The sequence below is a fragment of the Scomber scombrus genome, chromosome 6, assembly GCF_963691925.1.
Source record: "Scomber scombrus chromosome 6, fScoSco1.1, whole genome shotgun sequence".
Classification (NCBI taxonomy): domain Eukaryota; kingdom Metazoa; phylum Chordata; class Actinopteri; order Scombriformes; family Scombridae; genus Scomber; species Scomber scombrus.
In genome coordinates this window covers 31,214,569-31,237,314 of record NC_084975.1, presented here as the reverse complement: position 1 = coordinate 31,237,314, position 22,746 = coordinate 31,214,569, and the positions used below count along the sequence as shown (strand labels likewise).

Here is a 22,746-nt window from a genome sequence, read left to right as displayed (position 1 = left end):
GTGTTTCCTCCATTAGGTTTCTGGGCTTAGCCTCAGAGATTCAGGAGTTCAGACATCCGGACAAAGCTTGGAATAGACCTGCTGTTCACTTGTGTCTGAAGAAGCCAGCTGAGGTGGTTTGGGCAACTAATTAGGAAGGCCTTCTGTTCCGGGCATGTCCAACTGGTAGGAGACCTGGGGAAGACCCAGAACACCCATTAGATACCTCCTCTGGCCTAGGGATGCCTTAGGATCCTCAGAAGGAGCTGGAGGATGTTTTGCTGGGGAAAAGATATCCTGTCTGCATGGTAATATCATAGCACGTTATGTTATTTTTTAGGCATTAAAGTCAAACTTTGCATAGTCCTCTACTTTTCAAAGAGGATAACATTTTTTCCACATATTTTCACACAAATATGAATGCCTCAATTTAGCCAAAGTTCACTATGAAGCACGGATGTAATGGATACTGTGCTATATTTTTAATCCAGGTATATTCAATCTTGGGTTGACCACTTGCTATGTGTAAATCTTTCCCATCTCTATCATCCATCCCATATGACTTTTCAACCCTCTCACTTAGCATTGGTTATGTGCTGTTAACAATTTAAGATGTTTGGGAGGACCTATTGCGTTGTCAGCAAGACTACATAAAAACAATGATGATCATATAAAGACACAAGACACAATTGCATATCTACAGAACTAGTGGAACAACATCTTTTGTGTCCGATATTTACTCTCTATTTAGCTCTGGTCTTACATGACAGGAGATGTTATTTGGCTGGAAGGTGAGACAGGTAAACACAAAGTGATTAAGATGTTGTTGTAGCCCTGACAAATGACTATGCCAATGCCAGAAACTTCACTTTATATGTAGACTGGACATCACCTTTTCAATTTTAAATTCTAACCCATATATCAGTGCTCATTCAATATCACAACATTCTACAATATGTGAGAATTACTAATTCATAATGAAAGAGAAGGTCTGGACGCATTAAAAGGGAACACTAACATTCATATCTGTCACTCTGATATAATGACTGGAACTGAAACTGATGCTAAAATGAAAAAAACATTGTGGAGTGTACTGGTAACAGCCATGACTAAGGTCAGATTAAATAAGGGGATTCCAGAGAGAACAGGAAGGTGAAGTATGAGTAAATGTAGTGAATGTAGACATTATAAATCATGTGTCCGGGTCATATAGAACAAGAATTACTATGTCTCAGTGTTACGCCCCACCCTTGGTCAGCGCTATGCGGCGAACAACAACCCACCATTTACCCAAAGTAAAACTCTAACACCTTTTCAATCACCCAAACCATGGGATCTATTAACTTAAACATATATAACAACCAATAAATTAAATGACAACTACGAACAATCAAAATACAACACTTAACATAACATCCCAGGCTGACAGTCAAGACCAGCAGTCCATAAACAAGATGCCTCTCCTCTGACACATCCTAACCTCCTTGGGCCAGGAGCAACTCATTGTGGACTGATTAGGTGTAGATGAGCAATAGACAGAGAGGAAAGCACAGTCAACACATATAACCATGAAACTCAGTTATTCACTCTAGTGCTGTTATACCATCTTAAGGATTTAAAAAAATAGAACTCCAAAAAGCCAACTGAATTACAATGTGGTATTTTTATGTTGATATGTGATTCAGCCTATGAGACATGAGGCCTGACATCGTTCTTTCGATCCTAAACAGAGGTTTTGACTCTTTGCTCCAAATATCACCTTCCTGCCTGACTGACAGGTCATCTTCCAGTTTAAGCTGAGTGTGACGGCTGACTCATTAGAATATCTTTATAACACGACAATGTGAAATCCCTTGACAAGGCGAGTCTACGATCATGCTAGTGGAGAACACAGCAGCGTTTTCAGCTAGACAAATTGAAATATTGACCAGATGTTGGTGCTGGAGGAGAAATGAGAAATTCACCTAATTCATTAAGATTCAGCATCTGGGGAAGTGTCTGTCAAGGCAATTCATCCGATACTTGTTGAGATATTTCAATGTGGATCAAAGTGGACTGACCATCCCTCGAGCTGTGCTGCTTCAATTTGATTAAAAATGAACTATGAATAGCAGCGTCTGTCTTGAGCGGTTCTTGGACTAAGCGAGATACAATGCAGCTAGCTGGGACAAGGGGAGCGGAATCTGAGAGGGAAAAGCAAAGTAGAACAAGGATCCAAGGCAGGGATGCAGGGCAGATGAGATGAAGGCTAGGAGACATAGCAGACAGACGAGGTTAGTTCATCAAACAATACAACACGAGAGCCTGAGCTTTGGATGCAAAATTCAGAGTGGTCTGGCATGTCATCTGCTGTGGGGTCAAATTGGTCAATAAGACTCATCAGTTGTTCAAAAAATTCTTCAGAATCTTGAAAAATCACCAGGAGGCTTCTCAGTTGAGTGCAGTAGAGTTTTATTGCCGGCATCACACACAGACAAGGTCTATGATAAAATGATCTAACATACTGTACAATGCAGGTGTCCCCTTTTTATGCCCAAAAACTGCTGAGGTCTGCAAAAAGGTCTATGGTTCTTGTGAAAAAGTACCTGATTATCTCCTTATACATTTGACACAGGTCATTCGTGTCTCGTGCCCAAATATGATCATCGTGGGTTTTTCTTTTTTCATACAAGCTCTTCTTCTTACACATTTGTCCACATCTCGACCACTGGCCTCGAAGCTCGCCCTTTGAAAGTCGTGACACTCAGTCAGGGCTCCCTCGGTGACGCCTCCCCCCTTTACAAGCTCTCGGCTACACAGCCTCTCCCCGGCCCTCTCTTAACACACAAACTTTCCGCCAACGCCACTATCGTCAAACCTTTGCCTCAGTTCTTCTCCTTTCAAAACAAAGTCCCTTTGAATTCAATCAGTAAGAGCATATTAAATCACATGAACCCAGCAGATGTTAACCAAACACAGTTCATTCTTAACCATACATCTCAATCTTCAGCATAGCCCTCACCCAATGCAATTATCATGATTGAACAGTAATGCAACATTATAATGAAACATTTACACTACACTGCCACAATGGCTGCCACAGTGACCCGACAATGAGCGGGTGAAGAATCGGGGTTTAAATACTGCTGATTAGATGTGTTGATGGATTGCAAGTATGCGCACTGGAGCAAGTGTGCAGGCTGGACAGCAATCAGGGAGCCAGGAGAGAGAGAGAGGAACACCAGGTCCACATCACACACACACATACACACACACACACACACACAGAAAGGGTCCACAGTGTCCTGTGTTCTAATTGACAGCTGTCCATTGACTGATTAAATCTGCAACGATTGCGACCAATTTTGGTTTACAATAATCACAGAGAAAGAGAGCGATGCTACAGAAAACAAAGAGTCCTTTCATTTCACCTCACTATGACTGTGGAGGAATATTGATATTATGGAAAAGTACTGTTGGAGAATTCACTATGTAATTGTATTCATATTTTGATGAGCATTGATCCAGTATAGAAGTGTATTTAACTCATCAGTTTCACCTTTTAAAAGAACATGATGCATTCTTGACCTCTTGACCCCTGTCTTTTGTCACTTCTTAAGAAAGAAGAAATAGAGACGGTTATTTGACGGATACGATCAGTTATGAAACTGGTTCTAAAGAAGTGACGTTGGAAAGGGTAATTAAATGTACAAGACTGGCATGACACCATGAATGAATTTGTTATTGTTATATCTGGCAGAACACAGGTGTCTGCTGGTGTCTGAGCTGTTCAGTGTGCTGCTCTCTTACTGCAGAGCTCAGGAAGCTCATATGCATGCACTTTATTGATTTATTATAGACAGTTGAACTGTAAAAGAATACTGTGTTTCTGGTATTACGTTACCTTTCTCACCTAATTAGACAAGCTGCTATTTCAGCTGCAATGACACAATGAGTAAAAAACGCCCTCCCTTTCTTTTCTTCACATACAGTTAGACATCAGTTATGTATAACGTTGTGGGAGGTTTGATAGCAGCCCAACTGTTGCATATTTACTTTAGTAGGAGTCCGATAAGAGAGGACGTGACTGAATGTCACTCTTTTAGCTGGAATAGCACTCTGTGTCACAGGAGTTGACGTGCACACTTTACAAACACGCAAGCGTACATACACCCACATAGGACTGCAGGTTTTTGGTAAGTGATGTCAGAGGTCGAAAAAAGAGGTGATGTGAGTAACAGTGAGTGAGAGTGTTTCGGAGAGGTGGGAGGGTCAGTCTTGAGCTGTATAAATACAAGACTGTGATGGAGACCAAGTGTGAAAAGAAGAGTGTGAAGACACTGGAGGACGGTCAGAGCAACATTTTATCACACGAAGACAAAGATCTGCAATGGCCAACCACAAAAGTAAGTGATTTTTTCTATCTTTCTTTGCACTTTCTCTATCTATCTATCTATCTATCTATCTATCTATCTATCTATCTATAGTCTATCTTACAGTCTACTAGGGCTGGGGAATATATCGATATTATATCGATTTCGTGATATGAGAGTGAATATTGTCTTAGAATTTGGATATCATAATATCGGGCTACAGCATAATTGTTTCTTTTCCTGGTTTTAAATGCAGCATTACAGTAAAATGATGTAATGTTCTGAACTTACCAGACTGTTCTAGCTGTTATATTATTGGCCTTTTTACCCACTCTGTCATTATATCCACATTACTGATGATTATTTATCAAAAATCTCATTGTGTAAATATTTTGTGAAAGCACCAACAGTCATCCCTATAATATTGTTGCAATATTTAATTTCTATGTTTACAATTAACACTTTGCACATATTTTAAAAACACTTTATGCACCATTGTTAAGCATTTCTTTAATGTTTATTTTTGTACCTTAATATAAAGAGATTATTGTTCATTGTGACATTAACTGTTATTCAGACTTATGTGTACATTTATTTATTTGAGTGTTTTTCATGGTTGTGTTGACATTTCTTTTCCCTGTCTGTCTTGATTGATAACTGAGGTGATTAAAATCAGAGGAAGGTTAAGTTATCAATAAGTGTTTAAATTTAATATTTTTTCCCCCCTGGTCCTTATTTTAAATAGGTCATAAAAAATAAAGAATTATCGATATGGACTGATATGAAACACCTTTATTATCGTGATAGAGTTTTCAGCCATATCGCCCAGTCCTACAGTCTACATATCTTGTGGGATTTTACGCTTTGTGTGAAAAATGTGCTGATGTATGATTTGACACTTGGGTGTGATATGACACATCCTAATTCCTCAGACAAATATATAGGGACACGTTTTGAGTCAGGGATCAGGTTGAATGAGGCTACATTTTTTTTTTTAAACAACAACAACAACAAAACAGAGTTTAAACCTGGATTCAGTAATGCTGCAGTACACTGACTTGGCTATATAATACAAATTTATCGCATTCCTTACAATTAGTTAAAAGGAATAGTTTGGGAAATATACTTAGATGGCAATCTAATCCTTGTACAATATCAAGCCCAAAGGAGATTAGTTTAGTTCAGCTTAAAGACTGGAAATGGGTAAACATCTACTCTATCCAAGCACCTCCAAAGCTCACTAATCAACAGGAAAAGCATCCGTTTTTATACAGATTAAATAAAATCAAACATTTCTAGTCTTTATGCTCTCACCAAGAGAGCAAATGACTGCTATTCCCAAAATTAAAGAACATGTGTAATGACAATGTGAGGCAACAGGACAGTGTACCACAGGCAGATTTAGCTGACACAGCTGAACTTTGTCTTTTTTTTTTGCCTGTTAGGTTTGATTACTGCTGCAGATCTGAGAAGTGATGAAAACAACTTGGCTCACCACACCAGGGACATCGATCGGAAGCGCTTGATTGTCCGTAGGGGTCAAGCTTTCTCCATAACCCTGCAGTTTTCTGACTCTCTACCCCCCGGACACCACCTGGAACTGGTCCTGCACCTTGGTGAGTACAGCCACACCTGGCAGCTACTGGAGGCTGGTGTCAGCAATTCAATAGTCTGATAGTGTTCTAATGCAACTTCACTAAGGCAGCCTCTTTGTCACTCTGATTTGAATACAGACTGAAATTTGCATTGTCATAAAACTCTAGATATTTGGAATCAGTAGGACCTGATAGGTAGCTACAAAAAATAAGCATTTTCATAGAACAGGAAGTAGTTTAAAAAAAACAAATCGCCTCATATGGGGACAATGGGTTCATTTTACTGTAAAACACAATGAATTCACCAGTGTATAAAACTATATATTTCCTTACATGTACACTTTCCTTTTGTAAGAATGATAATAAAATCCCAATGTCCTCTAATGATTGCTTCCTGATTAGCAGTGACGTAGCTTGTTGCTATTGCTAAAATTAGTCAAATTTGTATAACATATCAAACTACAAACACAATTAAACATAAATAAACAAGTTTCAACCATAGAATTTGATAAGGTTTTGTACCTGGTCCACCTTTGTCTGGGGATCAGCTGTTGATTGACTTGGCCAAGATGCGTGCCATCTCGTTTTGATGTATTTTACTTTTGCTACCACTAGGTGGTGCAAAAAAAGTGTGTACGAACAAGGACAACAGGTCAAAGTTCAGCAAAAGGAGGTATAAAGTCCAGCAAACTCAAACTGTAATGTCCCCATATGAGGACGCAGGGTCACAGGAGGCATAATCAAAACTAGAAGTCATTGAGGTCACTTTACCAACCTGATCTCACAGAAATACGTGACAGGGACACGACCCCTTCACACGGAATTCCGTGGTGGGGACACGCAATGTGTCAAATTTACGTGTCACCATCACGGAAACAATACCAATGTAAAATCAATGGGAATCCTCTTTCGTGATGGACACACGGATTCCCCGGTTCATTCTAATAACAGCCTATAAAACTATTGATTATATTTTTATTCATGTGGTAAAATACTAAAAGAGGACAGTATCTCCCTTTTTAATAACATAAAGGTAAAGTCCAGCGGTAATAAATATAATATCTTACCTCATTACACCAAAATGACAGTTATATCATACACTACCTGTTTTTTAGACAACAAAAAAATCGTATTTAATGCACTATAATAAATTCAGTTAAATGACTATTAAAAATAACGATTAAATAAAAGATTTATAGATTAGAAAACCGTATTATTACCACCCACTACGTGACGTTGTTGAACCGGGGAATCCCTGTGTCCACCACGAAAGATGATTCAGTGATGGGGACACGTAAATTTGACACATTACGTGTCCCCATCACGAAATTCAGTGTTAAGAAGTCGTGCCCCTGTCACGTATTTCTGAGAGATCAGGCTCCAATTTACACTTAGCAACACAAGTAGAGTGTACTATTCTCTTGCAAATAACCACCATATAATGTAACTTTATAGTAAGTAGTAAACTATTGGTATAAAAATACATTTATTTATTGGCTCTGTGTCTGTGTTCATCATGATGCTGTCACTCATTCACTCTCTTAGCTCTTTGGCACTGAGAGATAAGTAATAGCAGGTTTTGGCCACACAGGAAATACATGTCAGAAGGGTTAGTTTATTCTTGGTTTTTGTCTTTTTGTGGGAGTTTCTAACAATAAGAAAACTGTTGTACCGCCAGCCTTCTTTAATAATGAACAGCTAAATTAGGATTGTAAAACTTCAGCTGGGTAAAAAAGGGTTTTTTAAAAGCTGAAGAAACTGATACAATAGAAATGTGATGCTGCCCCAGATAAAAAGCAAGAAATGTATTGATCGTACAGCAAACCATTTACTGAATTATATAAATATTTTCTCATGTATTTCCACAGGGAAGAGAGAGGAGGTTGTGATCAAGGTTCAGAAGGAGCGTGGGACCGGAGACAAGTGGTGGTTTAACCAGCAGGGAGCTCAGGATGAAATGCTGCTGACTCTGCACAGTCCAGCAGACGCTATCATTGGCCATTACCAACTGTCTGTGTTGGTGATGTCACCTGACGGACGCATTTTGGAGAAGAACGACAAAATCAGTTTCCACCTGCTCTTTAACCCTTGGTGCAAAGGTAAAAAAAATCAAGCAGTGCATTCACTCTCTGCTATTTGCTCTCTTTTAGAGGTCAGACTAAATGCATTCACACACTGCAGCTTTTAAACTTTATCATGCAGCCCCTCACATTTTTCATTTGCACTCAATATCATAATCACACTAGTGGACTTATGGTTAGATTCAGTGTCTTAGAAACAAAAAGCAGAACAAACTGGATGTGTTTTCTCCCGGATTTATTGGCTGAATTCCATTACGAGCAAGAGCTGCAGGGGGTTCTACCCTAATCACTTCAACTGTTTGGTGCTCCCATGACAAAGAAATAAATCATGCAACAATTCCAGTTCCCTGTCACCTCATATCAACCCAACTAAGCATTTGTGGGAGCTTCAAATGTCACTCTGAGACACCGTTTTCCACCAGCGTCATCAAAATGACGTGTTGTGTTTTTGTAACTGTCACCCCGTCAAACACTCAAAGAATTTATATTAGATCATTCATAATCAATGTTGTTGCTTCTGCCTGTTGGCTGCTTTTGTTTCCTGTAAATGCAACAGCTGATCCATAGTTAAAAGTATGGAACACATAGGACACAAAATGTCTGCAGTAGTTTTAATCTGTGCTGAACGTTATTGTTTGGATTTCCATCGTCATAGTTTTTTGTGTGTTTTAATTATGTGTGTGTGTGTGTGCGCGTGCGTGTGTGTGTGTGTACCAGATGATGTGGTGTACCTCCCTGATGAGAGCCTGCTCCAGGAGTATGTTATGAATGAAGACGGAATCATTTACATGGGAGCCTGGGATCACATCAGAAGCATTCCCTGGAATTATGGACAGGTAAGTGACACACACACACACACACACACACACACACACACACACACACACACACACATAACTGTGTATGTGTGTGTGTTGTGTGAACGGGTTGAGTCTGTGTCTGTCGGGCCAGTAGGTGAACCTGTGTGAACTGTCACAGTAGTGTGACAGCGGACACTCGGGGGCTTCGGCTGGATCTGGAAATCAGTTTGTTGGACAGAGAGAACTTGTGGACAGGAGGTGTCAGAATGTAACCAAACCACACAAACATGGGCTTGTCCCTTCACAGACTCCTGAGAGGGCAGAGAGGAAGATGAACAGGCAGGAAGTGTGTGTTTCAGAGAAGCTAACAGATAGACAGACAGGATTTGGTGTAAGACACATAGAATGACCAATGGGAAACATATGTAGCTTGAAATGTGTTTTTAGAAGCCTTTACTGCTCCACAAATAGTCTTTTCTTTGTTCCTCTCTCATGTTTTCTCTTGATCTCCCTGTTACTCTCTCAGTTTGAGGACTTTGTGATGGACATCTGTTTTGAAGTCCTGGACAACTCCAACGATGCCTTGAAAAACTCAGAGATGGACATGGAGCGCAGATTCGACCCTGTCTATGTCGGAAGGATAATAACTGCAATGGTGACAATCTCTTCTACTCACTTCTTAAAACAATACTGACAGCAACAGTACAAGAAAAACATTGACAAGAGGAACTTACTTAGTTCCCTGTCCAAACCATCTACTGATGCACAAAATCCTTAAAAGAAATCCTTTAAGAATGGTGATATCATATCGTATCATATGGTATTGTATCCTATTGTATGGTATGGTATGGTATGGTATCATATCATATCATGTTACATGGTATGGTATGGTATAGTATGATATGGTATGGTGTGGTATAGTATGGTATGGTATGGTATTGTAATGTATCATATTGTATGATATCATGTCATATCATATCAACATGGTTCTTACATTACAGTCTTACTCACCCTATAAAACACAATGTATTGGTAGGAAAATTCATAAAACATTCTCATATTTAAATGTTGCTTCATGCAGTGATTCACAGCTGTTGTCTCTACCCGTCCAGGTGAACGCCAACGGTGACAAGGGTGTGGTGGCTGGTCGCTGGCAAGAGCCATACTCTGATGGAGTTGCCCCCTTTCGATGGACCGGCAGCGTGCCGATCCTCCAGCAGTGGAGCAAGGCCGGGGCCAGGGCCGTCAAATACGGCCAGTGCTGGGTCTTTGCTGGTGTCGCCTGCACAGGTGAGGCTTTCACAGATTTCACGGCTGCATGATTCTTGACAAAAATGTCATCAGGGAATCTTGAAACATGCATCAGAATACAGATCCACTTAAGGTCAATATACTGATCCAGCAAAGATCAGAATATTTGCTATCTTTTCTCTCTCTTTTCTATTTGGGCTGGTTGTCTTCAATATAGGCTAGTCAGAGGTATCCTAAAATGTGTTCTGTAGACTTTACATGTTTTTAGATGTTTGGGGCAGTGGTGGCCTAAAGGTCAGAGAAGCGAGCTTGTGACCATAGGGTCTCTGGTTCAGTCCCCCTGAGTGGCAGGATGAATCTGGGTGGGGAAAGTGAAAAAAAGCAGCACTTGCACCTACCTCATTACCACCACTGGTGACCATGAAAAAAAACCCTTAACCCCACCTGCACCAGTGGAGCTGCTCAGTGGCTGGCAGATCAGACTGTGGTTGTACTGGGTGGCTTCAGCTTGAAGTTGAGTTCACAGCACTTGACTGATGTGTGTTATCTTTACAGTGCTCCGCTGTCTGGGGATCCCAACACGCCTTATTACCAACTTCAGCTCTGCTCATGATGTTGATGGAAACCTCTCTTTTGACCTCCTGCTGAATGAAAAACTGGAGACCTTTAACGGAGAAGGCAGGAGCGACAGTAGCTGGTAAGACAACACACACACACACACACACAGATTTTGAAGAGGACAATTTAGCAGTTAATTACATTATCAAGTAAAATGTTAAAATCTCTCCGTGATTTTAGGAACTTCCACTGCTGGGTCGAGTCCTGGATGAGGAGAGAGGATCTCCCCAAGGGAAATGACGGCTGGCAGGTTTTGGATCCCACCCCTCAAGAACTGAGTGATGGTATATTTATCATTTTGAACCTTATCTCTATTGTTCACATCTCTTTTTTAGGTCATTGCCGGCTTTCTATGGTATCATATTGTGGTGGAATGTTTGATTCAAAGCTTGTTTGTGTGTCTTACTAACCTGATGACCAAACTGTTTTCTTGTCACTATGCCAACTATCTAATGATATACAGTAGTAGCCACTTCAAAGTTCCCATTCAAGCTGAAAGCCAGCTGAATGGCAGCCGACTCCCAGCCGACTCCCAGCGCTTGAGCAACCCCCTCCTTCTCCTGGGCGTGTCTATCTTTTCCTGTAAACCCACCTATTCATTGTAATACAGGGTATGACCAGGAGATGGCGCTTCTGTCACAAAATGGCCCACATTCTGATGTTCTATGAAATTTTACTGGTCATCCGAACCAGTAAACTTAACTTACTACCTAACCTAACTTACTGACTTTTTATATGCACGCACCACAACTTAGATAAAAATATTTTAAATTTCAAGGAAGACCATGACTGAGCAAACAATTTGCAGACACAGATGCATCACTATAGTGTCTATTTGCACCCCTGGTACAAATAGCCTCGGCCACACAGCTCAGCTATTTGCACCCTAGACGTATAACAACGTGAAAACATGGCGGACATTCATTTTCCACGTAGAAATGCTAAATCCCTAACTAAATGAATTTCCTCTCCTCAGGTGTATTTTGCTGTGGTCCGTGTCCAGTGAAAGCCATCAAGGAGGGAAATCTGGCAGTGAAGTACGACGCTCCGTTTGTATTCGCTGAGGTGAATGCTGACATCATCTACTGGATCGTCCACCCAGATGGCCAACGGCAGAAGGTGATCGATTTATGTTTTGACCGACTTTCACATTTGCTCAAGTGGAAAAGTCTGGAGTTTTTAAAAAGATTTGATAGCCACATTAAAGATAAGGATGATTATCATTGTGGTTACAGATCAAAGTGGACCAGAGTACCGTGGGAAGGAACATCAGCACCAAGAGTGTTTATGGCAACCACAGACAAGATGTGACTGAAGAGTACAAATATCCTGAAGGTTAGTTGGAAAGTAGAGAGCATCCATAGTAATTCTAATCACATCCCATTAGCTCAGTATAAGCATTCACTAGAGCTTTGTAGCCTTGTACTGTTTAATGTTCTTCCTATGGTGACTTTCTCATTGTAAGTTTCTTTTGATTACTTATTTTTACCTTGTAACTTTTGACAATACATACAAGTAATGGACACCCCGAGTTGCAACATTTCATCACATTAAGTCCTCTTCCTCTTTTTATCTTGTGAAATATCTGCTCATAGTCATCTGTTTAGACTAGTGATTAGGATTTGTTGTCACGGACCAATGTCTTTTCCCCAGGCTCCACCAAGGAGAGAGAAGTCTATGAGAAGGCAGGACGACCAGTCACCGAGCCGACCAATGGGACTGCAGAACCAGTACAACTGCAGATGACAATAAAGCACGCTAAGCCTGTATTTGGGACAGACTTTGATGTGATTGTTGAGGTAAGGAGTGCTCAGACTTGAGATGAATTAATGGATGAAATGATGAAATTATACATTTGGGGCTGCTGTTGTCCGGTGTGTATCAGACATTTTTTCTCCTATCCATCCAATCCTGATTTGATTCTGTCTGCAGGTGAAAAACAATGGAGAAAAAGATGCTCATGCTCAGCTGACCATGCTGGCATTGGCTGTAACTTACAATTCCCTCCACCGGGGGGAGTGCCAGAGAAAAACTATCACTGTCAGTGTACCAGCTCACCAAGGTTCGTAGCTCAAATAAACCGTTCTTACTGTTTGCAGAAGCACATGTTTTATGACCCTCTTTAATGTGTGTGTGCATGTGTGTTCAGCCCACAGGGAAGTGCTGCGTCTGCGATACGACGACTATGTGAGGTGTGTCTCTGAGCAGCATCTGATCAGGGTGAAAGCGCTCTTAGAGGCTCCAGGGGCGAATGAACCCATCATGGCCATGACCAACATACCACTGAGCATGCCTGAACTCCTTGTCCAGGTGCGTACATACTGTGTGCGCACAGAAGTCATGGTTGCAGATGTGATCTTACTCAGAATACTACTTAAAATGAAACTATGAACTTTTTGAGTGCGCAGTTAATCTGATTTCAAACACTCCATGTCACGGTATTTAAGAATTTAACAGATTCACTAGTTTTCTCCAGGTTTAGGCAGTCACTGAAAAAAAGGAAATGTGTAATTACCCAGCCAGCATGTCCATGTGGGTCCCACATGGGTTAAATGTGGGCTACATGGGTAATGAGTGTGCATGGGCTTGAACTGGGCTAATTTTGCGGGTCCCACATGGTTTCAGTATTATGGGCCCGACATATGAAGCCCACGTGGGCTGACTGTATGAGCCCCATAAGGGATGTAAGTGGGCTAAGCGGGCATGGGCATAAACTGGGCAAAATGTGTGGGCCCCACATGTGAAGCCCATGTGGGCTGGCTAAATGGGCCCCATTTAAGGTCCATTCTGATCCCACTTCGACCCAGTATGGGCAAACATATGGGGCCTAGATGGGTCTCGTGTAACTCACCCAGGTGGGCCCCACCTGAAACCCAGTCAGAACCCACTTGAAGGCCATATGGGCAAACACAGGTGGGGCCTCCATGGAAACTGCAGACAAACTCACTTGGGACTCATATTTGCAGCCCAAATGTAATCCTTATAGGGCCCACATGGATATACTGGCTGGGTATAAATATCCAGTGAGGGCTGTTTTGATCAAAATTTCAGCTTTCTGAATATTCCTCTATAACCACACCAGGCTGTTTTTACAATCAGCTGAAGCCTATTTCTGAAAGCCTTAGAAATTATTCCAGGATTTAAGGACCTCACCTGCAGTTTGAATGGAGGAACCAGCATCTACTGTATATGCAGTTCCTCCAATGTAGTTCCTGGGTGTAGCACTGCTCAGTCTGTAGGTTTGGTCTCTTGGTCTGGGATTTTAAGGTTTGAGTTTGGACACTGTTATTTGTACCCTCATATACTCCCAGTCGAATAGAGAACTATTTTCTGTCTGTTTTACAGTTGAATGGGAAGGCCGTTGTATACGAGCTATCGACAGCCTACATCTCCTTCACCAACCCTCTACCAGTCCCACTGAAGGGTGGCATGTTCACAGTGGAGGGGGCCGGCCTACTGTCTGCCACTGAGGTCCTAGTTGGGTAAGTACTGAGGCAATCACCTTCATGAGCCATGTGTAGTGATACAAATTCCTTATGTCACTGCATATACAGTATAACATGCATAGAATGGATGTTTCCAATTCAAAAACTAGTTTTTGTAGTCAAGCTAACAGTGTAGGTCTTGGGCAGTTGGTTGGTCAGCTGGTCTTGTGGTGTAACACCTAGATCCAGAGTGAAATAAACTATTAATACATCGTGGGTTGGTTGCTATTGAAGTTGGTCACACGAGGATGACTCCTAGTCCTCAAACAGGTCACTTGATCAATGGCTCTGTTCAGGACTGGCTCTCAATAGCTAAATAAAATACACATTCATTGTTCATGTTCTCCATAACTTTAGCTCCATTTATGTCCCCCAGAGGCTCCTTCCTCATTATCATCTCCGCTGTCCCAATTCATATTCATCTCTCTCTTTTCTCTTTCAGTGATGATATTGCTCCGGGCCAGAAAGTGTCTGTCAAGCTCTCCTTTAAACCCATACGGACCGGAGTGAGGAAGCTCGTGGTGGACTTTGACTCTGACAGGCTGAAGGACGTGAAGGGAGCCGCCACTGTGGTTGTCCATAAAAGATACAACGGATCATGGGATTTTATTGGAAACTTTTGAGCTAAATGAAACAGGCATATCCGATATTGTGAGATAATGTGATTATGTGATAATGTGATAATGTGAAGATAGGACTTCCCTTGTGTGAATGTGTAAAGAAATGTTATAACTGCCCAAATGAAAGCAGCAGTCGTGTATCACAGGGTCGCAGGGTATAAGCAGATTCGTTTATTTACATGATCATGCCTGGGAAAAGATGCCCACTTGGATATGCTCACAAACAAACCAGCTAATAGCCTCTAGATGGCAAATATTTAAACACTGTTTAGATTCTGTGCTTTTGGTTTACATTTTCCCCTCAGTGGCATTTCATTTCTTGAATTTCTTACTTAACTGAATTGCCAAATTTGTGTTTGTCCCATCCTGTGTCCTCCTGGTCCAAATCATTGCTAGTTTTTGGTCGCTGATAATGACATGACTAGAATGAAAAGCAACAGGGCCCTCAGTCATGAGGTGTTTTTTTATGTAACATAATAAAGTTATGTGCTTTGTTATGTGTACATTGCTCAAAAGTATCTTATCACTCTAAATATGTTTTTATACATTTTTTTTTTACTTGATTACCTTTTTGCACTGTCTCCAATCCACTTTTAGAGAATATGTGATTGGAATAAACATTGTCATTTTAGCTAATCATGATATTTATGCATAATGTGTATGTATGTTAAGCTGATATGAAACATAAAGACAGTATGCTTCCAATAAAGTTTTTATATTTATTGATTTGGTCATATTGATCTTTTATTATATCTCAGAACATTGATGTCTGTGTTAAGTTATGGTTTGAGACTGCAACAAACCTTTAAATTGCAGCTACAGGACAGGGACTCCCATCAGTCGAAGAACAGAAAACTAAAAACATAGTGTCACTAAATATATCACACTGGTCCTCCAGGATGGTTAAAAGGACCTACGTTGCAGAGACTGATAAATATCCACGTGCTGCTACTTGCAGCAGCGCAAAGTGAAGATAGTGTCACAGCCCCTTTGGATGTCTTTTGGGCCTGTGCTGGGCACTCTGGTGTGTCTCTCTCTTTCTTTGTGTCTCTCTCCTTAGATCCTGATTGGTTGAAGCACGGGGCTCTGATTGGAGACAACTACGTACACCTGGCCAGTGTCGTGTGGGGGATGATAAAAGCCCTGTCTCTCATTTGGTTGCTCTCTCTTTCTGAGGACAGCAGCACCTTTTCGTTCTGTTGGAGTTACGCTTTTGTTCAGTTATTCTTTTGTTGCATATTCAGTTTAGCGTTTTGGATTATTGTAAATAAATTAAACATTTCTTTGGTACCTCTTAAACCGTGTGCTTCCTCTGTTTTGATACGGCTTTTGAGCCAGGTCGTGTCAATAGTCACCTATTTCATTCATCGGGAGATTCTAGTATGAACATAATTATACGACTGCATGTGTGATTGTTACCAGTCTGACCATTTGTCTTCTGTTGTCTGTTTTCCTAGTTTTGGGTGCAGATTTTATGGGTATTGGAAGCTGCTTTCAAAAATCATTTACCAAAGTTCATCAACAATTTCAATCGTGCTAGTAAATTGTACCATAAAAATAACAGCAGAGGGAGCCAGAGAGCCATGTTTGAAAGTGAAGTCGCTGTTCTTGGATTCACAGCTCTGCCAACGTCATACGACATACAAAAACACGTAATTATGGTAAATAATTATATATTCTGCTGCTATAAACTCATTCATAATTAAATAAAACATCAAAAGCAGTATATATGCATAGAAGATCTTTTTTAATGAAGTGTCTTTCCATAGAGCAGTATGTCAGGATGGCCGAGCGGTCTAAGGCGCTGCGTTCAGGTCGCAGTCTCCCCTGGAGGCGTGGGTTCGAATCCCACTTCTGACAAAGAACTTTTGCACTTAAAACAATGACAGTCACCCTTTGAAAATCATAATGTTGTTGATAGATGTATATATTATAGGTCAAAATCGTGAATCCAGAAATGGGGTCGCAGGCAAGACTGTACAGTACTGTGCTTCATATACAGCTGTTGTTCACCACACTCTACTGTCAGAGTGATGAAGTGCTTTCCCTGTCATTCTCACACTTTTAAAGTCCTCCACTCAAAAATGTGTTGTGTTTCTGTTCCTTCACTTTTTGTTTGTCCTTTACTGTTTGAGCTTCTCTGTGCAGAATGATGAGTTTTTCTATACTCGCATCAATTCTCAGTTTAACACGTGGACCTACAAGCAGGATTTGGGGCATCACAACTCCTTTAGAAGCCAATGGTGGTCCAGTATACAATTTACACAAGTGTGATGTGGTATTTGTGGTAAGTTGATTTTATGGAATTCATCACATATTTCAAATTAATGTGTAAAGAAAGGGGAAATCATTTGTACATTTAAAAAAAAAAAAATCATTTATGGGTTTTTTGATGTGTAGACAAATGTAAGGATCATACCAGGTGTTTAGTGCAGGGGGAAATAAATCATGGTATTTTAAACGGTGTAAAAATCATTTTAAAAGTGCATCAAATAAAGTAGTGTTTTATGTTCAGTTCATGATTTACACATTTGATTTTGTTGCATTTTCTATGGTTAAAGTATAGATTTATGCTTCAGTATTGTTAGAGAATAGTCAATGATTTGCTGAACCAACATGCATTATGTAAAACTGAAATATATGATATATACATCAGTGAAGTTATCAGTGAAAGAGAGGATTGTGGCTTTGTCTAATCATGACGTTTGTCTTTTGACAGCACAGAAAAGAACACATGCCACACACAGTTGAAACATATTCACAGACAATTTAATTTTGATTGAAATTATTTCACATCATAGTTGTTATTTTTCCTGTTGAAGATCTTTTGTATTTTTATTACAACAGCCACAGAGCAGCAGCAGCAGCAATAATAATAATAATAACCCAGCAGGAGAAGCAGATCAATGTGGAGAAAGACTGAAAAAGAGAGAGAAAAACATGATGGGCGCCCTTTTTCCAGCTGCCAAAAAAGATTTTTTACTACAAAGGAATCATGAGTCATTGTTTTTTTGTTTTTTTTCAGTCTGTCAGATTTGCCATATCTGACCCTGCTCCTTCCATTACAACTGTTAAGACCCGAGCACAGCTGTACACAACTTGGACAATGGTAGAAACTCTTTACAGTTTGTGAGGAGTAAAAAACATCTGAGAAATAACAGACAAAGAGGGGAGGGATCAGGATGGGAACCAAAAGCAAAGCACAGTGAGCTCCACAGGATACGGAGACATGACACAACAGAAGAGGCGTTTTCTATCCAACCATCACATCTTCTACAGTAATACAAAATAAAAAATAAAAAAAAAACTTCCGTTGTAATCTCAACATGCTGGCCCCCCTGGCTCACAGTCATGGCCAAAAAACTGTCAGATGTGTTCAGTGATGCGATTTCCCCAATCCTGCCCACTTATTCCTTTTTTTAAAGTAACAGTTTAACATGTTGGAAAATGTGCTCATTTGCTTTCTTGCAGAGAGTTGGATGAGAAGATTGATACCTCACTCATGTACGTTAAATAAGAAGCTGGTTAGCTTAGCTTAGCTTAGCATAAAGACTCAGCCTATTAGCAACTCTAAAGCTCACCAATGAACTAATGTGATAGCTTGTTTTTCTTGTGTAAAAACAATGTGGTGTTATGTGGATTATATACCAGATATTTCATGGCTAGATCATTTAATTTCCTAGTGTGTATCCTAGGCAACCAGTGGAGTTATTTTATGCTTCGGTTTATGCAGCTTACACTTTAAAAAAAATGTAATATGATGTGTTAATTAGTGAGCTATATCATTTAATAGATAGATATACTTTATTGATCCCAAGTTGGGAAATTACAGACAGATTGGACAGAGCTAAGCTAGCTTCTTCCCTGTTTCTAGTATCGCTAAGCAATGCTAAGCTAAGCTAAGCTAACCAATGGCTGGCTGTAGGTTTACATTTAGTGTACAGATGTGAGTCGTATCAATCATCACATCTAACTCTCAGCAAGAAAGCAAAAAAAGACAAATGTCAAATTATTCCTTTACAACAACCTGACTTAAAGAACTTTGGGGGTAAAACCAAACTACAGTAAGTTTAAAACTGATGTGTGGAACCAGCACCTTTATTTCAAAATAAAAGTCAGTCAGTGTGGTCCACCACTGATATGGTCATGTGGCAGGATTACAATACAGTTCTTGGGGAAACAAGAAATATTTTCTGTTATTGATATGAAAGTGGTCAAACTTGCATTATAAAATCTCAGCCGAGGGCAGCTTCAGTCTAAAAGTGACAGTATTGGCTTTTTTTTCTCTTCAGTCTAACCCTGACTGCCTCGACCAACAGCATCTGTCGGGGCTCATGGGGTAGATCCTGGCAACAACCAATAAGAAAATAGTTTGACCGGATCTCTCCATTTCAGTCCTTAACCTCAGTGAGATAGTGATCACACCCTTTATATTTCAAACCTTTTTATAAAACAAACTTACAAAATAAAAATACCAGATGATGCAGCGACATGTATACATGCAAAAAAAAAACAACAACAAACAAAAACAACTAAACAAGAACACAGGAAACAAATGATTGATTAAAGTGATCAAATCAATAAAGTTGGAAACTTAAAAGATATTACTCATTGAAAACATCGTTTTTTTTAGATTACAGTGCACTTTGTGTGAAAAAACAAACAACCACACACACATCGTTAAGATGAAGGCAACGTCAGCCTGCCGATTGGAGGGAGGCTGAGAGAAATACAGAAAAAAGGATGATGAAGAAGGAGAAGAAGAAGAAGAAGAAGAAGAAAGGAGGAAGGATTGAAAAATGGTTCAGAGAGAGTAAGGGAGGAGACGACTATATACACTCGTATATACATCATACAGGATATGAAAGAGAGCAACAAGGTCTTTAAAGCCAGACCTGAAGATGGCCGTACATAAACTGAGTCTACAGGCCAAACAGAAAAAACTGTCATGGCACCCAATAAATAGGAAACAAAGCGTGTGGGAGCGGACGGTATTCTGTCCTCTGCTGCAGCTTGTGCCTCGTTTCGAACAAACATCCGGAGCATCTGGAGGTGGACACGTATAAATAAAAATGGATGGATGCAGTCAGAATGAGGCTGACTGGAACTGGAAAAAAGAGGGGTGGAAATCTGACGTGTGTATGTGTGCGTGTGTGTGTTTGGTAGGGTACTGACACAAGACAGAGAGGGGAAACTGACAGACTTGCAGTGTGTCAGGGCAGTTACCACATCGTATGAAATGTCACCGCAATAAACAGGCGACACCTTGAGGGAATGTAGACGGGCAAATACGGCCGAAAGGTGCCTTTTTTCTTCCAAACTTTTGTCCCTTATAGCCCATTGTAATAGAATATGTACAGTAAATTTTTCATCCCATCCTTTAGATGAGAATTAGCCTGAAAATGCCACCCATGTATTATGTATGGCGCAATATATAAATACAGCAGAACAGTTGAAAACAGGTGGTGTGACAGGTAGAAAGATAACAAGAGGCAACTCATCAACAGCTCCACTAGAGGTGCTGTGACCCTCCACTCCACTCCGACCCTAGAAGGGAGGCCGGAGACGTGGGGGGCGGCAGGGCGGGCGGGGGGGGAGGCAAAACAGTGTCGGTGTCTCTCCACAGGCGGGGTCGCCACAAGTTCACCACTTCATCAGCTTTGATTAGAAACCAAGCTCGTGTTGGCCTGATGAAGCAAGTGCACAAAAACAACAACAAAAAAAAAACGAAATTTTGATGAAGATGTTTGGCAAATGTCCTTTCTTCTTCTTTTCAAACCGTCAGAGCCAAGAAACGACAACCAAAAAAAAATAGCAGAGGATATGAAAATATACAAACTCTCAGCTGGTGATAGGTCACGTTTTACAGGTCCACTTAAGAATGTCCCACTTTACTTCACAGGTCTACGCTACCGCCGTGGCAGGTAGAGAGAGATCCGTGTACTGGTGCCCTCTTGGGTTGGCTTCTCGTGTTAAGGGGGGGGTCGCAGAACAGAAAATAAAAATGAAAGTAGATAACGGGGGACTGGGTACTTCATTATCGTCAGAACAAAATCCAGGAGAGACAGAGTAAAGGAGGCTTTAGAGACACAACTTATAAATATCAGGCAGTCCCAGACCACCCAGCTACTGCTACACAACTGTCCTATTAAATAGTAAATGGGAGATCATCAGTATGTACACTGAAAACAAATGAAAAAGGAACAAATGTTGCCATCGCTGTTAAAACTCTCCTGCAGATCTCCCGAAAATGTTTCTGAAATGTTTCATCACTGGCGGGTCTTCTTCATATTCGCATGTTTTTATATAGAAACACACAATATATGAAAGCACAGATGTCTGGAAAAATATGTTCATTCAAGTTGATAAAAACTGTTTTTTTTCTCCTCCTCGTCTTTTCCTTTTAAGAGTGTGAACTTGTCGTATATGAGGAATAGGCACAGTCTTGCAAACTTCTTCTTTTCTCGCGGAGGTAGCACCTCATTTTTTTTTTTTTTTTCACCAATGAAAAGATTTGAAAAAGGCCGGAATCAGAAACCTGAAAACTGGAGCTGAAAGAGGTTGAGGGTGACAACTGAGAGGGAGGAACAGTTCAACAGAGCTACATCGTGGATCTGATATCCAGCCTTCATCGCACGAGGGCATGAGAGGGGAGAAAAAAACAGACGGAGGAAGGCTATGAGTGGAGCGAAGGGGGGTTGATTCAGATCTTCCTCATGATGCGACACACAGGTGGAGGTGGTGGGGAGGGGGAGGGGGCACAGCTGGCTGTATATGACTATATGAAAAATGCGAAACCATATATGAAAGACAGGGCAAAGGATAAAGGCGGAGAGAGAAAAGGGTCCCTTTTGTCACAACATGGCGGGTCCTTGCATGTCCTCTGATCAGTAAAAACAAGTCCTTCTACAAGTAAGGGGAGCGACAAGGTCCAGAAAGATTTCTCATTTAGAAAAAAAAGGGACAGTTCCTTCTTGGTGACTACGGGGGGGGAGGGGGGTTGTTTGATGACATCTGAACCTCCTTTAAACCATGTTCTGGTCTACATGAGGTAATCCTCCCGCTGCCATGATGTCAGACTTCCAGGTCTAATGATGACGACGATGGAGATGACATCACCACACAATGTTTCATGTATGTGTCTGAGTCGGTGTGCAGGGTGTGCATATGTTTATGTGTGTGTCTGGTTATGTAATGAGGGTGTGTGTGAGCGTGGTCGATCACCAGGCCTCTGTGTACCGGACATCCACATCTTTCAGGTTGGGCAGTTTGGCCTGCAGAGACACACATACACACACGTATCAATGGAAACTGCATCAACACCTTAAAAAATACATTTAAATCAGTTTGAAGGCCAGCTGTAGGGCCACCCACATTATTGTTACTTTTTGCATCCAGCAGAAATAAGCAGAAATCCATAGAGACATGCTGATTTATGTAGCTTAGCTTAGCACCACCAACTAGCTACCAAGCTAATCACCGATCCATCCGAGAGACATCAGGATTTTTTTTCCATATATTGACATTTTACAGATTTTTGAATAATTTCCATCAAGTTTCCAAGGAAGAAAATCTCAATTTATACCTGCAATCACTGACTTCATTCATTTTGGAGACAGCAGAGCAAGTTGTGATAGTTATACTGATATATTTATTCATATATAATGTTCCTTATTTATGCATCCAGCAGACATGGAGCAACATTAGCACTAACTAAGAGGCGTTCAAATGGAAATGAGGTTAAGACAAAAAAAAAGACAAAATAATGAGCTGAAACAAGCTAAAATGTTTCGTATAGCTATGGCTGTAATTGGCGATAATTCTCCGTAAGTTCATCACTAAAAGGGATCCCCCTTTCAAATACTACAAAACCATGTGAATCACTGTAAATATAAAATACTGACTGGTGTGGTTTGAAGTATTCATCCATTCAGAATTTATTTATTTGCTTGGCTGTGGATGAAA

At 40.6% G+C, this 22,746-nt stretch overlaps 2 protein-coding genes across 2 annotated transcripts in view; one reads left to right on the top strand and one right to left on the bottom strand.

Annotated features, from left to right (window-relative positions):
• The first annotated feature begins 4,267 nt into the window (after positions 1 to 4,267).
• tgm2l (transglutaminase 2, like) lies at positions 4,268 to 15,241 on the top strand. Its single transcript, XM_062420999.1, has 15 exons — positions 4,268 to 4,364; positions 5,777 to 5,947; positions 7,795 to 8,025; positions 8,725 to 8,843; positions 9,334 to 9,462; positions 9,920 to 10,097; positions 10,614 to 10,755; positions 10,857 to 10,960; positions 11,653 to 11,795; positions 11,912 to 12,011; positions 12,330 to 12,475; positions 12,609 to 12,738; positions 12,826 to 12,986; positions 14,022 to 14,158; positions 14,604 to 15,241. Exons 1-15 carry the CDS (start codon positions 4,349 to 4,351, stop codon positions 14,782 to 14,784), a joined length of 2,088 nt encoding a protein of 695 aa, XP_062276983.1. The 5' UTR covers positions 4,268 to 4,348; the 3' UTR covers positions 14,785 to 15,241.
• A 2,287-nt stretch (positions 15,242 to 17,528) lies between these two features.
• cmip (c-Maf inducing protein) overlaps positions 17,529 to 22,746 on the bottom strand; it is a 49,686-nt gene continuing 44,468 nt past the window's right edge. Inside the window, exon 21 of the mRNA XM_062420528.1 lies at positions 17,529 to 22,055. Within this exon, the coding sequence (XP_062276512.1) occupies positions 22,002 to 22,055 (54 nt within the window). The 3' untranslated portion in view covers positions 17,529 to 22,001. The remainder of the gene's footprint in view (positions 22,056 to 22,746) is intronic.

What these genes read in the sequence shown, in the direction of transcription:
- tgm2l (XM_062420999.1), top strand. An exon ending in CTTTAACCCTTGGTGCAAAG is followed by an intron (nt 8,026 to 8,724) that starts GTAAAAAAAATC and finishes TGTGTGTACCAG; the next exon opens with ATGATGTGGTGTACCTCCCT. An exon ending in CAGATGGCCAACGGCAGAAG is followed by an intron (nt 11,796 to 11,911) that starts GTGATCGATTTA and finishes TTGTGGTTACAG; the next exon opens with ATCAAAGTGGACCAGAGTAC.